Source organism: Desmodus rotundus, chromosome 4 (assembly GCF_022682495.2).
Source record: "Desmodus rotundus isolate HL8 chromosome 4, HLdesRot8A.1, whole genome shotgun sequence".
NCBI classification, from domain to species: domain Eukaryota; kingdom Metazoa; phylum Chordata; class Mammalia; order Chiroptera; family Phyllostomidae; genus Desmodus; species Desmodus rotundus.
The window spans coordinates 20,218,248-20,233,554 of NC_071390.1; the positions used below are offsets into that span (position 1 = coordinate 20,218,248).

The window sequence follows — 15,307 nt, forward strand, 5'->3', positions numbered from 1 at the left end:
TTTAAAATTCATTAACATTCATTTTGGTGATAAAAATTCCTTAAGAGTGGGAGCACAATCACATTCCAAGCAAATTTAAACCTTTCTGAGGGGAAGGGACACAGTTAAACATTGACTTAAAACACTGAGCTCAGAGCGGCGACGGCAGGTCCCTGTAGAGGCTCCACCTGCAATGTCACAGACTGGACCGTTGGCGTCAGCGGGGTCCTCTTCATTCATCCTTCAGGTTCAACAGCGACGCCCACCGGGCCGCAGAGGAAGGGGCCCCTCGCTGGGAGGGCCCACGGAAGGCAACTGGAGGGGCAAGTCCATCCCAGCAGGATCACATCACGGGGTCACTGCAGAGTTCAGGCGGGACAACTAAAACTCTGCAAAAGACACTTTTAAAAACGTGATCTCTTGAAAAAAATAAATCCCAACAATTTTCAACTTCATGCAAATCAAGGGAGGAGGAAAGTGAATAATAAAAAGGTACAGCTGAAAAAATAAACATGATTCTATTTGGGTGGAAGAAGTTCATCTCCAAAATGGCGAAGGCCACACGCTAGCTGTCGATTTCCAGCTCCAGGTCCCACTGCTGCCCTCACGACCTCCTCTGCTGCTTCCAGGAAGGGGACAAAGTCTTTGGTCTCAGGAGTCGCAGGACGCAGCATGGCACACAAGCTCACGCTAATGGGGTTCGCTGTCCGACAGCGGCGGCGGGCGTGGGGGCGGGGCGGGACAGGGGGGGCGGGGCGCCCTAGATGGCGCCCTCACTGTGGAGGCTGTGATTGGCCTTGGCGTGCGTCACGCAGTTCTGTTCATTGAGCAGGTTGGCCGTCTCGTCTGGCAACCCGTCGTGCAGCTCCGTAAGAGTCAATTCGATTTTAGTGTTTTCACTGTCTGAAGACTGAGGAGTTTTGTCCATCCGGGATGCCATCAAGGCATTTTGGTATTGCTGTCTTGAGATCTGGGGCCGGAAGTACACAGAACACAAACCAAGAGAATGCTTAGTTTGGGGTTCTCCTGTCTGGATGGCGCATCATTACACGTTAAATCCCCGAACGGCCCCTCGTAGTTTCTCCAGGAGAAAGTCATCCTTGAGAATGAACTGAGCCACCTTTTAAAGTTCAAGTTGACTCTGGTAAACAAGTCAGTTTTTACTGATATAAGCCATTTCCGAATTTTGTCTCAAATTTTCAGAGACTAGAAAGTGGAGCTAGGCTTCCATCAGCTAAAGCTGGCTCATTCTCCAAAAGATATCTTTATTTCAGACTAAGAAAAGAACCTTGTGTCCAGGGTAGAAGGCAAGTGGAAGGCTCTACCCATCCCACCCTGGCCAGTCTTCCGCCCTTTCAGGGCCAACCCCAGTCACTGGAGGCCTGAGCTCCCGAAGACTCATTGAAAAAGGCTGATTCCTTCTCTTATGATCTCCAGCTCTCATTCCCTGAAAGAGCCACCTCTGATTTGGCAGCTCATTTGATAGAGCCAAGGAGATAAATGCTTTTCCCCACCTGCTTCTTGGGCACAGTGGCTGGAGGCAGGGCACCCACAAAATGCCAAGGGGAAGCTTAGTGGGGGGGCGCTGGGGAGTCAGCTGGCTGGCTGGGGTCCAACCTGGAACTGCCACGTCCAGCAGTAGCTCACTCTGCTCTTACCTTAACAAACTGGAGATCAGAAAGGGCGCGCACGGAGTAATCCGGGATGTAGACTTGAAGGAACGAAGAGTTGAGCTGGTTATTGCTGCTCCCCAGTGTCGGTGTGATTGCGTCAATCCGGTCACTTCGACTGAGAGAGTCTGAGTGATTCAAGCCACATGGGCGCGGCGGCGACTTGTTTTCACCTGGAGACAGAGGGGAAAACATTTTAAAAACCCAACCACCTTCTAAGGAACGTAGATATGCCCACAAAAGGCAGCTTTTTATTTTCCAAATAAGAAAAAAGTAGTAATTAATAATCAAGTTCAATCAACTTATGCCAGATGCCTCAGCCATACAGCTTGCCACACGAGCCTCCGGCAGAGAACTCCCTGGTTTCCCCGGAGGCCACACGCTCCTCTCAGATCAGCTGCTCGGCCCCGGGGACATGAGCAGGCACAGACCTTGGGGCCTCACACCTATGTCACGAGCATCACCAAATGCTGAGAAACCACAAACCAGGGGGAAGCGCGGCCCAAGCACAGAAGTACTTGCTACAAAACATGGGCTGTGGGAAGGCGGCACTTCATTCCTTTGCCAGAAGCCAAAGCAAAAGACTCTTGAGGGTGTCCACCAATCAGTACATGTTTTAAAAGGATCAGAATAGTTCTACCTGCTCATACCCGACCTCCCAGCCAAGCTTATGATCTTCGTCTCTGACTCTAATACACCCGCATCGGGTAGCTCAGGGATGTCTCAACCCTAAGAGACACCAGCCCCGGGAACGGAAATTCAGATGAGTCCACGTGATTCCGCTCCTACAGGCCAGTTCACCATAGCGCCTGATATAAGTCTCCTTCAAAATAAGAACCCCTCCCCCTGCCAAGGCCTCCGCCAGTTGTGGTTTTCCAATCAAATCTATTCCACAACTACTAACCAGGTGCCCCCACCGGACAGGTCCTGAATCACGTCACAGGAATGGGCCAATTCTCCGTGCAATGTGTCCCCAACAGATGCTCCCACAGAGGAGCTGGCCCTTGGCTGGTCCCACCCTTCAACTACTGGACAATTCTAAGCCATGCCCATCAAAAACTGCCTCCCCCACTTCAAATGACCTCCACTCTGGGAGCTAACTTTCATTTGAAATGGCCCTTAAAAGTTCAAAGATAGTATGTTCTCCTTACTAAGCCTCTTCTTCTCCAAGTGAAATACTTCAACGGTTCTTCACCTCAAATGCTTTCCCACCACCCCTCACCCTGTCCTGACCACCGCCTGCGATTTCATTTGTAAATGTCCCTCCTATGACATGACACCCAGAACAAAACATGGTAAATACTCAAGGGACGTCAAACGAAGCCTTCACTTCCTGCCAAAATTCCCACGTCACGGCTGCCCCACGAGTTTCATGTCATGAACCAATTTCCCACTGTTAGGTCAAAGTTAAACCCAAAGCAGCAGTTGCTCTTGTTGCTTCCACTTATCTTCTAAGAGGACAGGGCACATCGATAACCTATCACATTTTCCTGTTTGGCAGAACAGAGCTTCGATCAGGTGTCCCAACTCTGCAAAGCCTCAGATTCCTACCTGTAAAAGGCAGGACTGACAGCAGCCACCTCAGGTGGTCTGATGAAGGTTCCAAGTGAGATGATGTACAGGGTGCTCAGCGTAGCATTCAACTCCAAGTAAGCACCGATAAACAAGCATGGTTAACAACTTCTTCCCTGTGTGCTTCCTGCCAGACCTCTCCCCCACAGGCCTGGCCTCACAGGCAAGCCTTTTCCACACGTGGTGTAACTTCACCCGGCTGACAACCCAACAGTTCTTTGAAATGAGAGATACCCTTGTACCGCCAAGCCTTAGCTCCAAATCACATCACCATTTATTTCTACAGATGCCTTCAAAATTGTGTTTGCTCCTGTGCTACAGTGTGAAGGCTCCAACAATGAAACACTCAGAGGGCACTCTGCTTATTGATCAGGACCTGTGCGTCCACCGGCAGACAGATGTCTGAGGCCTGATGCCGTGCTTGGGTCTCCTGGTGTTCTCTCCTAAGGAGGGTTACAGGGCACTTTCTCTGGTCTTCCAACATATCCAGACTCACAGCCCGCTCCTCTCAACCCACCGCCTCTGGTGGTGTGAGATGGGCCCTCTCCTTTGCCAGGAACCCAGTGCCTGGCCTCGCAGCTGGTCTGGAGAAGCCAACCCCCTTTCCAGGAGCCTTTCTGCAGCTTGACAGGCGCCCAGCGTGACCAGCCTCTCATCAACACACGATGAAATGTGTGTGTGTCCACTCAAAGGAGAATAAAGGCTTTAAATGGCCTCCCTCCAGTTCAGGACATGTTTTGTTGCCAAAAATTTTAGACAATTATCAAAACAACTTCCAATTTTAATTCCTCTTTATGCCTTCTCAGAATTGTTTTCTTTCTGCTTTTTGTCTTGGTGGTTTTTAATTCATCCTACCTAGGAGTCCTGTCTTTTTGCTAGTGAGCTAAAAGATACAATCAAGAAACATCCCCAGCCTCTTCCCTGGGAACTACAAGGCACCTTCTGGAATAGCTGAAGAGCACTGGTTTAATCCAACCCCCATTTATTAGGTACCCTGTTATGGTAATACCAGCATCCCCAAAGGCCTGGGCCCGCCAAATGTATTCTTCTGTTACTGCATCAGATGGAGTGGGCAGAGCTAAGAAATCTCTTAAATTTTATGGGAAACATAAAAAACAAATGACATTTCCATGAGCTTCATCCAAAAGTCACTCTACTTCAGCTCCTGTGACATTTTAAACAGGTGACAGATGCCAGCAAATAAAATGGGGAGAAAACAATAAAAACATATGCATAAATATACTCATGTGCATAAATACGTGTGCGCACATGTATGTTTGTGCATGTATAGTCTGCCAATTGGTTTGATTCAAATAGCCTTAAGAGTGATATCTTACCCTCAAACACCCCAAACTTTTCAGAGCAAAGATGTGAGAGAACACTGGTTTCTAAGACAAGTATTGCTTCCTGTACCGAGTAATGGCATTTTAGAATTTTGCTGAAACTGGCTTATGAAACACAAATTTCATCACTCATATTTTTAAAGTTTAAGCTGCATGGAACAAAATAAATACAGAAAAGTTGTACTATCAAGTAGGAAACCCAGCAACTTTAATTAAAGAAAGATTAAATCTTTGCCTTTGTCTTTAGGAGCTGCACATTTGGCCAGGCACAACCGACTCTCCTGCAGGGCAGTAATCAGCAGCTGGTTAGGAACGCGCATGGTGCTGGTTTCAAAACAAAGAGGGGGAGACCTGAGAAGCGGGGCCACCTGCCTGACAGAGGCAGAAATGCGTGTACCCTGTTCATATGGATGCTGGGAGGACCAAAGAGACAGCAACACTGTGGGTTCCCCCCAAGAGTTCCCAGTCTGTCCGGCTTTTAGCTGTGCATGCTCTGTAGAAGCATCCTTGGGTTTAAGGTCCTCCGGGCCTCGGCCTCCACATACCATGACTTTGCTGAGGTCAGAGTAAGAACCAAAAGCATCCGCCTTTCACTGCCCTGAACCCAAGGTCAGCATCACTCTCCCTTCCCATGGTTCATCGCTGTTCGTGTCCCAAGATTTCCTGCCAGTGTCCCCAGCCCCTCCTGCACCTGCCGTGGGCGTGTACCTTCCTGGCTAGCTCACTACAAGGCACAGAAACATGGAGTTCCAGAGCTTACAGGAAAACTGAAGAAGGCTTTTGCAGGGGTCCAGGGAGGCAATCAGAAGAATTATGAAAAGGAAACATGCAGAATTACCTGAAGAACCTGCTGCTAACAACTCTGTTCTGCTGACAACAAAGGTACGAGACAGGGACAAAGGAACTGAAAAATGGAGAAAAACAGGGTGAGACCATATTGAAAGGCAAGAAGGAGCTCTGCAGTCAGGGGACAGGAGTGGATGCCAGCACTACCCATATGAGCCATCAATTCCAGAAATTAAAAACCCTACATGACATTAAGTTAAAAAACAAACAACCACCACCACCACCACAACGCTCCGCTTTCCAGGAGGAGGAATGTGGGGAGGCTGGAGTCCTAGTCACACACTTCTGTACTAACCTGGAAATCTCGTAAGCCGTTAATACCCAATTGGGTTAGAGCTCAAAACATGCTCTTCCTAAGGACTTAAAACAACAAGCCACACAAAAGGGAGCTCAATTACCCAGCAGGCCCAAGAGCATGACCCAAGCCGCTGTGCCAGCACCCAGCACCGCCTACAGCATCCCTATCTGTGGCAAGCAATTAGTCATCCAATTCATTTACATCCTTAATTAGTCTGACTGCAACTTTGACCTGATGCTTTGAATTGCTTTGGAATACTCTGAAATTTCAAAGTGTTACAGGCAAGTAAATACAGAACATCATACACAGATTTCCTGGGAACAGCCAGAACAAAGGCGTCCTTCTCACTGCTCCCTCAGATGGGGGCTGTAGTCCTGCGGACTGAAAAGTCCAGCCAACGTCGCCCTACTGAGCAGAGTCCTATTTTCTGGGCAGGTTTATTATTATTATTATTATTATTATTATTATTATTATTATCATCATTATTATTAGAGAGAGAGTTGTTGTCCCACTTATTTATGCATTAATTAGTTGATTCTTGTATGTGCCCTGATTGGAAATGGAACCTACAACCTCGGTGCATTGGGACGATGCTACAACCAACTGAACTACCTGACCAGGCCAGGGTTGTTTTTTTTAATGGAGGTACAATTGACATATAACTGGGCAAATCTTGATTACAGATTACTGTAGGATTTTCCTAGGCAATCAAAATCAATAGAAATATCATCTTGAGATTATTGTACTAATGGCATCTCTCATTGAACATACAAAATCCCAAATCTGAATTGTAAAGGTCAAGTGAAATACTGGGCTTCACAATAAGATGCTATTAACTTTCCATCATTTCCAAACTAGGTAGACAGCCTCCCTCCCCCCACACCCCGGTTTTCTGCACAGAAAGCTTGCTCCCCAATTCCTTTCTGAATGGGACTTACCCCTACCTGAATCCATAGTTCAATGTGAACTGGGCTGGTATGGGCTTCAGAACCAGTAACCAACACAAATGTACAATTCACTCTTCCAGCTTTCTTTTCAAAACCACTTTATAAATCTGATTCTGCTCTCCCGGGCTAATTTGAGGTTGGTTCCCCAAAACAGTCACAATCTCCACACCTGCTATACCAACATTTCCTCTTGAGCTGTAAAGGTTACACTTGCGTACATTCTGTGCTTTTAACACTCACACGAGGCAATCTTATTATATCCTTTTAATAATGAGGAAGCCTAGGGCCTTTTCAAAGCCAGGCAAGCATATATGATGGAACTAAGGCTGGTACTCAGGCCTTCTCCGCCCGGTTAAGTATCTCCATGTCTCCTTCAAGTTACAGCAGACACCGACTAGCTAAGTGGGGCTAGATAGGGTTGTGTTCACACTGGGTGTCCGTCACTGGTTGACAGTGGGGACACTGGCCCATGTGACTCGGAAACCTGCCCAGGGATAGTGCGAAGATGCATCTGGGGCAGGGGAGGTTTGGAAGTGCGAGAGGCGGCCTGATGTTTCCCTGGCTTTCTAACTGTAACAGCTTGGTGCCTGAGACATCACGTGGCATTGTAGGTGAGGGCCGACATCACAAAAACAGCCTTGTCTGGAGGTATCCCTCCCCCTTTTAATACTGATTTTCAGAAGTGACTTTTTTAGGATGTTTCCTAGCACAGCATGTCATTTGACGTTTTGGCCACAAGGTGGCACTACAGCACCTCTGTTTACCAGTCTGCCCTGGTCTAGTCGGAGCTAGGTACCGAGCGCGCAAACAGGGCCAAGCAACCAACACCAAGAGGGGGCTGTTCAGGTTCCATCCCAGAGGGAAGCTGGGTAGGTGTCTGTGTCCACGTTCCTACCAGGACAGACACCACCTGTGGGCACTCAGAGCACTTAGTTAACATGCATGGCACAGCCACCCCCAGCTGGCTGACTCGACTGGCCAGCTCTCCAGATAAGAGCTGGATAGAGGCAATAAGTACATGTTAACTACACCATTCATCCTCAGGAAAACGCCGATTGAAAGACCTCCAGGATAGTTAACATTTCAATGACTTAACAATAGCAGTGGTGGGTGAGGAGCCGCAGGAGCCCCCGCAGTACAGCCGAGTGTGAACTGCTACAGCCATGTGGGAGAATGGCTGGGCAGAAGCTGCTGAAGTGCAAGACGCCCTCACACCCTGTGACCCCACAATCCCACTCCTAAACACAGACCGGACAGAGCTGCATGCACGTCCACCAAGGGACAAGAGTGTCCACGGCCACACGCTCCACAGTAGCCCCAAACAGGAAACTACCCCAACGTCCACCAGCAGTGACCAGAGTAAATGCACCCTTGCACACTCGCACGATGGAACACTACTCAGCGATGGGAAGACATGAAGTGTAAGCACCCCTGGCTGGCAACACGGAGGAACGTGACTGGGTGAAAGAAGCCAGACCCAACAAAACACATCCTATGTAACTCCCTTTATATGAGGGTCAACACATAGGCAACACTGGTCTATGCTCGGAAGTCGAGACAGTGGTTAATTCTGGGGGACAGTGGCTAGTGGGGAGTGCGGTGGGGGCGGAGGGTCCCCTGGGGCCATGAGGTTCTGTCTCTGATCTGGGGCTGGTTCCCACGGGCGTGCTCAGCCTGTGAAAAGTCACAGAAGTACATACACTTGTGCTTTGTGCGGGTTTTTTGTATGATGAGCGACTTCAATAAGAAGTTCAGGAGGTAAATAAATACAGGGCTAGCTGGCAGGGAAAGAAGAATGGTGACTATAGAAAGGCACTGTTTCCTAACAGAGAGCTGGGCCCTCCCAGGCTGAAGAAAACTCACCTGGTGAGGCTGTGAGGGCCATCACACCGTAGTATGAAAAAGCGCTGGCTTCGAACTTCATACCTTCTTTCCCAGCTTCTACTTCCACCTTCCCCTGTGAGAAGAAAGGGAGGTGTTTTCAGTCTAAGCACAGGCATCTGTTTGCCAGCCCTAGGCAAGATTCTGTCCTGCCTCAGGTTTCCTCTGAATTCCTTTCCCAATGAGCCCAAGGGAGGCAGGCTTCTGATCATCTTTCCCAGGTAAAGGAGAGGGTGCGCTCACCGTAAATATGAAAACTAGATTTAGCCCTGGCTGGTGTAGCTCAGTGGACTGAGTGCCGGCCTGTGAACTGAAGGGTCACTGGTTTGATTCCCAGTCAGGACATGTGCCTGGGTTACGGGCCAGGTCCCCAGTTGGGGGATGTGCAAAGAGGCAACCAATTGATGTATTTCTTGCACACTGATGTTTCTCTCCCTCTCTCCCTCCCTTCCCCTCTCTCTAAAAATAAATAAATAAAATATTTTTTTAAAAAAAGTTATGACTGCAGATATTTTAAAAAAAGAAGAGAAAACTAGATTTGGCTAGGACACAAAGATGATAGTAACAGTGCGGTGTTTAATTTCTCTAGGCCACTTGCCATTTCCCCGCTTCCTTAGTTTGTGGCTTCTTCAGGAGCCGTCCCAGTGACACAGAGATGATGTCTTGCTCCATCAGTAGGACGAACTGAGAAGATGCCCAGTGATGGTCACCCAAGCTGTCCTGTAGGAGGCCGACTGGAGCAGTCAGGGTCAAGGGTCAACATGGTTCGTGGCCATGGACAGACAGAACTAAACTGGCTCCCAGGGGCGGAGCTCTTGTCTCACTACCCGGGTCCCCTAACCAACTGAGCAGACAACCTTCAGGCCAATCCCCTGCCATCCAGACTTCCCAGAGGCACTGCGATGCTTTCTCCTCACAGTCTTGGAAAAGTGCCTTAAGAAAGTCTCCTTCCATCAGGACAAAACCCCTCCTAAGGTTTCCCCTTTCCTTCCCTTTCTGTATCAACTTGTCCACAACTTCTCCTTCACTCTTATCAGTTCCCCTGGAACACAATGACTAGGCCTTCCTTACGCATCCCTACAGCTTTAGGGTCCACCATAATCCCTTCACGGCAGATGTTCAGTGCATTTTTCTGGGCTACTGCAATACCCTAGTAAGTGAGCTGCACTCCTAGATTTCCAAGCCAAGGGTCAGAACAGCTCTCATTGCCTCTCGGTGACAGGGTGTGTTCGTGGTGCATCCTGCACGATGAGCAAACAAAACTCAAGCTACCAGCCACAGCTGGTGTGGCCCAGGTGGCTGGGCACCATCCTGCAAAGTGAAAGGTCACCGGTCCGATCCCCAGACAGGGCACATGCCTGAGATACAGGTTCGGCCCCCAGTCGGGGGGCGTGCAAGAGACAACTACCGATATTTCTCTCTCACATCAATGTTTCTCTCCCTTCGTCCCTCCCTTCCCCTCTCTCTAAAAACAAATTCTTTAAAAAAATTCAAGCTACCTTTACTGAAGTCAAGGAACTGTGCGAACAATTCACAGTGCTTTGATTCACTCATCTAAAGCTCACAGCTCTGTGAAGCAGACACCATGATCCCCCGCAGGAGTGGGGCTCAGAAAGATTAAGCTACCGAAGGACAAGCTCTGAACCAAGATGCTACACTGTGCCACCAAGGCAAACTCTATTATTCTGACCACTCCCGATTATTCCATACTGAATTCCAAATTATGGTAGACTTCCCTCAAATCACTTCAGAAAACTATCCATTGTCTCTCTTTTAGGTTTTCCTTCATTCAATGGGTGTATTAGTTTTACCAATCCCCAACCAAATTCTTTTGCTACAAGAAAGGAAGTGAAAACTTCACCCATAATTAAAATCAATCTGCAATAGGTGCTGAACACCCAGCCACGCAGGGTCCTCGGGCGGATGCTGTGGGAAGACACTCCTTGCCAATAAGAGCTTACAGTCCAGGGGGGAGGGGAAAGCACATGAAAATCAGTGATACAAAGCAGTAAAGTTCCACATGTGGAAAAAAACAATAAGAATATAAAGAATTCAGAGAAAAGGCCCTGGCTGGTGTGGCTCAGTGGCTGAGTGCCAGCCTGCAAACCAAAGGGTCACTGGTTCGATTCCCGGGCAGGGCACATGCCTGGGTTATGGGCCAGGTCCCCAGCAGGGGGCACATGAGAGGCCACCACACACTGATGTTTCTCTCCCTCTTTCTCCCTCCTTTCCTCTCTCTAAAAAATAAATAAAATCTTTTTTAAAAAATTAAAAAGAATTCAGAGAAAAAAATTACTTCCTCTTCTTATATAAAGACAATGTTATACAGGAAGGCAATATCTAAGGAGGAAAAGGATTTGACTGAGCCAGGAGAGGGGTGGTGTGGAAGAAGGGCAGAGGTGGGTGACAGCAGACTGCCGAGCCCGCTTGGACTGGTAGGGACAAGGGCAGGGTGGGCCTGGAAAAGCAGTTTGGGGAGCAGATTAGACTAGGAAGCTCCTTGAATGACAGGCTAGTAGGTCAGGTTCTTGAACAGAGGGATACAGTTTCAGGAAGATCAATCTAGCCTTACACTGGAGTGGTAACCACAGGATTGGAAAAAGATCTGTATGGATAAGGAATCAACATAATTTGGTGAAACCATCAAAGGGTAAGGGAGAGAAGGGGACTCAATAACCACAAAAGAAGTTGCTCTGAGTGAAGGGGACACGGGACACCTTGCGTGGATGGCAAAGCCGGGAAGGGGCAGCACCGTGGTGGGGCCAGGAGGAGAGGCCAGATTCCCTTAAAAACATGGCCTTAGGAAGAGTCCATGGAAAAGGCCGCAATGAGGAGTGAAGGTCAGGAGAAAGGTCAGACCTAGAAGTGGAGATCTGAGAGCGGATAAGAGAAGGCACTAAGTGGAAAGAGGAAAGGACCGGGCTGTGCGCAGCCCCGTGACCAAGGGCAGGAGAGAAACAGAAATCACTACGGGGCCCGAGGACAAAACAGACAAAAGGAGAGCTAGACAGCTGTGCCACCACAGAGACCAGGACAGGGAGAACCTCACACATGAGGGGAGGATCAGAGTCCTGGAGGGGGAGTCACTGGCGGCTGTCAGGAGAGGTGCCCCGAAGAAGCCAGAGGGCAGGGGAAAGGGGAACAACAGGCCAGAGAAAGCACAGGCAGCAGGTCCACAAGGACAGACACGGCATCAAGGGAGGGGCGGCCTGGGGCGCCAGTGAAGGCTGTTCAGGCCCAGGGAACCCAGGGCCCACTCGAAGGCAGTGAGGGAAGGAAGTGTGCAGGGGGAAAGAGGTGGTGGCTAAGGGAGCCAGAGCCAAAGGCCAGCGGGAAGTGAGATGCAGGGCCGAGTGACTGCCCTCAGAGGGGGCAGGTCCCCTAGGAGAGGAGCTGAAGGATCAACCATCTTATAACCTCAATTTCTATGCAGGAAGCCAGGAGGAAGGACCAAATGTAACCAAGCCTCACGACCATTTCAATCTGTATGGAGCTCCGGGTGACCCAAATCACTTGTTTTACAAGTCCCAGGGCCTTCTGTGCTCTGTGTCCCTGCCAATGGGCATCAGTGCACTTTTTTTTTTTTTCTTTAAATAATCAAGTATCAGAGGCAGCAGGGCAGCAGTAACTCCCCAGAAGAGACCGCATAGCATCACCTGGTCTCCCTCTTGGGGACAACAGTTCCTGGGTGTACTCAGGACTCCCCTGCTCGGAACCTCTGCCGGGGACACAGAAGTATAGAGTCCCTTGCTGTGAGCTAAAAACACCAGGGATTTAAAAAGCAAGCACCACCAGCAACAAAAAGCAAAACTGGTGTCTGGCTGCTTCTCCCAGGCATCCCGGCTGAACACCTGTGGCGGCCCAGCTCTGGACCTTCTGTCAGCCTGGTCACTCAAGGGGCGCCCGCAGTCCCGGCTGCTGTGAGCCCACTCATTAAATGAGGGAAGGGTGCCGCGCAAAGATCCCGAGCTCTGGACTGGTCTCTCCTCTGTAGGCACCCAAGCAGGGGAGCACCAGCCACCTTCCTTCTGGGGTCCAGAAGAGCGATTTTCAACCTTTTTCATCTCATGGCACACGTAAACTAATTACTAAAATCTGCAGCACACCAAGCAAAAAAAAAGTATTTTTTTTTTTTTTGCCAATCTCACAAAAAAGTAGGTACAACTTTGATTCATTCCCACGGGACAGCTATTATTGTGTTGGCTATTGTCATTGTGTTACTTGACAATCGAAGAGAAAAGAGGTCAATCTAGTCTACCTCCCATAAAAGAAACCACGGCCTTGGCAATGGGGCTTGGCTGGTTGGAATGTCCTTCCATACACCAAAAGGTTGTGGGTTCGATCCCCGGCTGGGGCACATATGGGACGCAACCAATTGATGTTTCCCCCCACCCCTCTCCCTTTCTAAAATCAATAAGGATATCCACAAATGAGGATTTTTTTAAAAAGGGCAATTTAGGGTGGAATAAAACTAAGGTGAGAAGAATCAGGCATTGAGTCAGAAAACCCCAACAACAGGAGCTCCAAGACAGCCTGTGTGGAAGTGGCGTGTGACTGTTAATCACGGGCTTTTCTTGGGTTCCCCACTCCCGCTTCCAGCTGCCACAACACCATCCAAACAAGGGAGGAGCGCAAACCCAGCACAGCTCTCCCCAGAGCCCTAACACCCAGGTATCTGATAAGAGTTGCTTTCCAATAAAAAGAACCTTCTTAATTCATTTAGATAATTGGGACCCTGCTGGACTCATGCAAATGTGAGCGCACACCAAGTGTGTTGCACTAATCACACTCCTATAATAATACCGCACATCAGTATCTTGGAAGTAACCAAGAAACAGGAGAATGCTTATTTATGGGGCTCGTATTCCTGAAGTGAAATAAACTCAAGATTTCCTGTAAAATTGGTCTTCAATAAAGAGGTACGAGAAGTGGTTAAGACTAGCACTTCATCCACTGTAATCATCTCAGCCTCCGTGCCAAGGACAGTGCTCCATTAAGTCAAACTGTGGTGTTAGCACAGGGCCTGCGGTTGACCCGAGCACCAAGGCCCCGAGGCGGGTTCAGACGGGGTGGACCTTCCCACCACACCCAGTGGGCTGCGTCAGAGTGAGAAGGAGTTAAGTCATCGTTGCCATGAGAGGCTCTGCTTATGAGACTGATTCCTCTGTAAAACAGTCTGATTAGTACCCAGGAATAAAAACAATAATAAATGGATTGTTTTGGTGTATTAAGGGAAGAGATAGAGTAAGATATCCCCAGGAAGCTGTAGGACCAAATCCTAATGGCGGGGGTGCTGGGATAAAAGAAGAGGACCCAAGGGACTCAAGAGAATTAAATCTCAAATGTCCCGCCAAGATTTAGACATATTACAGGTAACTGCCCCAAAGTCTTCAAAAAGTACTATTGAATTCACCACCCTTCACTTGAGTCAGCGCCCCAGCAATGACTACGTACGTGCCCTTCGGGACTGGAAATTAAAGTAACTGACACTGCTTTGCCTTGGAATTACCTTACAGATACGAAAACAGGGAGATGGAATTCTCCCACTTAGATGGCCTCCCCAGAAGTTAAGTACGTAAGCCCTGACGCCCATTCACCCACACCGCAGCTCCTCAGAACGAGGGGGACAGGTGCGCAGTGAGATAGCACTATTGAACAACTCTTCTGACCTGCAGAATGAGAACGAAGTAGTCTACGGGTTTGTTGCGCTGGTAGAGGTAGTATTCCGGGGCTTTCTTGTTCTTCTCGTCAAACTTCAGCTCCTGGATGACATTGGGGTGCTTTAGCAGCCTTAGCAGGATCTTCTCTGACATCTGGGATGGGCTAAATGCTTCTACTTCTACAGATACAAACACAACTTGACATTACACTTCAAATGGGTAGAAAAAGTTATATTAGTGATTAAAATGTTTAGATAATAAGGATACTTGGAATCAAAGTGACACAATATGAATGAACGAGACTTCGTTTGGTGATCCACTGGGGGCAGATTACCTGGGAGAAACCAGAAAATGCTGAAATTTCGTAGTTGTTTCTTTTAAAGTTCTTCCTCTTCAACCTGTCACTGGTTTCCGTTCTCACAAAAACACCCTAATTTTCTGACTGACACAAACGAAACCCAACCAGAAGCAGGCTGCCTGACTGCCAGGAAGCCCTTCAACAGCCACAACAGCCTTGACTGTCCAACAACAGCCAAAGGGAGAAGCGAAGGTCAGGAAGCGTCTTGGTGGGGTTAGTGCCAGGCGCTCGACGAGGGGCCCCACGGCTGCTGCTCCCGCTCAAACGCCCAGGAGGGTCCAGGAACAGGACCGCGGAGAGACTCGGAGAAAAAGCAAGGCACGTGCACACATCGACATGCACTCCAGCTTGCTCGTTAAAAACAAGTTATGTTGATCTACATTTACAAAGACATCGATTTTATTTAAAATAAAAACCAGAAACTGGGCTGTATGGTATCTCAGAGGCAGAGTAGGATAACATTTAGTTTTAAATCATGGTTCTTAAATGATGAACATTTTTCAGAATCAGAGAAAGAATAAACAAGTATGTTGAAGATAAGTTCATAAGTTTAAATTTTTTTTAATTATATATGAAAATTATAAATTCTGTACTAGCTTCTGTGCTTTTTTTTTTTTGTAATAACAAAGTAAGATAGTACATTGCAGAAATTTTGGAAAGTACAGGAAAAGTTGGAGGACAATAAAAAATTACCTATAAACCAACCACTTGTAACCTTCTGAGCAATTGGTGGTGAGCGTTTCTTCCCAGTGT

At 48.4% G+C, this 15,307-nt stretch overlaps 1 protein-coding gene across 2 annotated transcripts in view; it reads right to left on the reverse strand.

Annotated features, from left to right (window-relative positions):
• CNNM2 (cyclin and CBS domain divalent metal cation transport mediator 2) overlaps positions 1-15,307 on the reverse strand; it is a 62,879-nt gene continuing 47,572 nt past the window's right edge. Inside the window, exons 4-8 of one of the 2 annotated variants that reach the window (XM_053922722.2) lie at positions 14,206-14,375; positions 8,519-8,612; positions 5,403-5,468; positions 1,638-1,822; positions 1-949 (exon numbers count right to left, since the gene is read on the reverse strand). In XM_053922722.2, coding sequence (XP_053778697.1) covers positions 740-949; positions 1,638-1,822; positions 5,403-5,468; positions 8,519-8,612; positions 14,206-14,375 — 725 coding nt within the window. In that variant the 3' untranslated portion in view covers positions 1-739. The remainder of the gene's footprint in view (positions 950-1,637; positions 1,823-5,402; positions 5,469-8,518; positions 8,613-14,205; positions 14,376-15,307) is intronic. The other variant, XM_053922723.2, reaches the window with a different exon arrangement.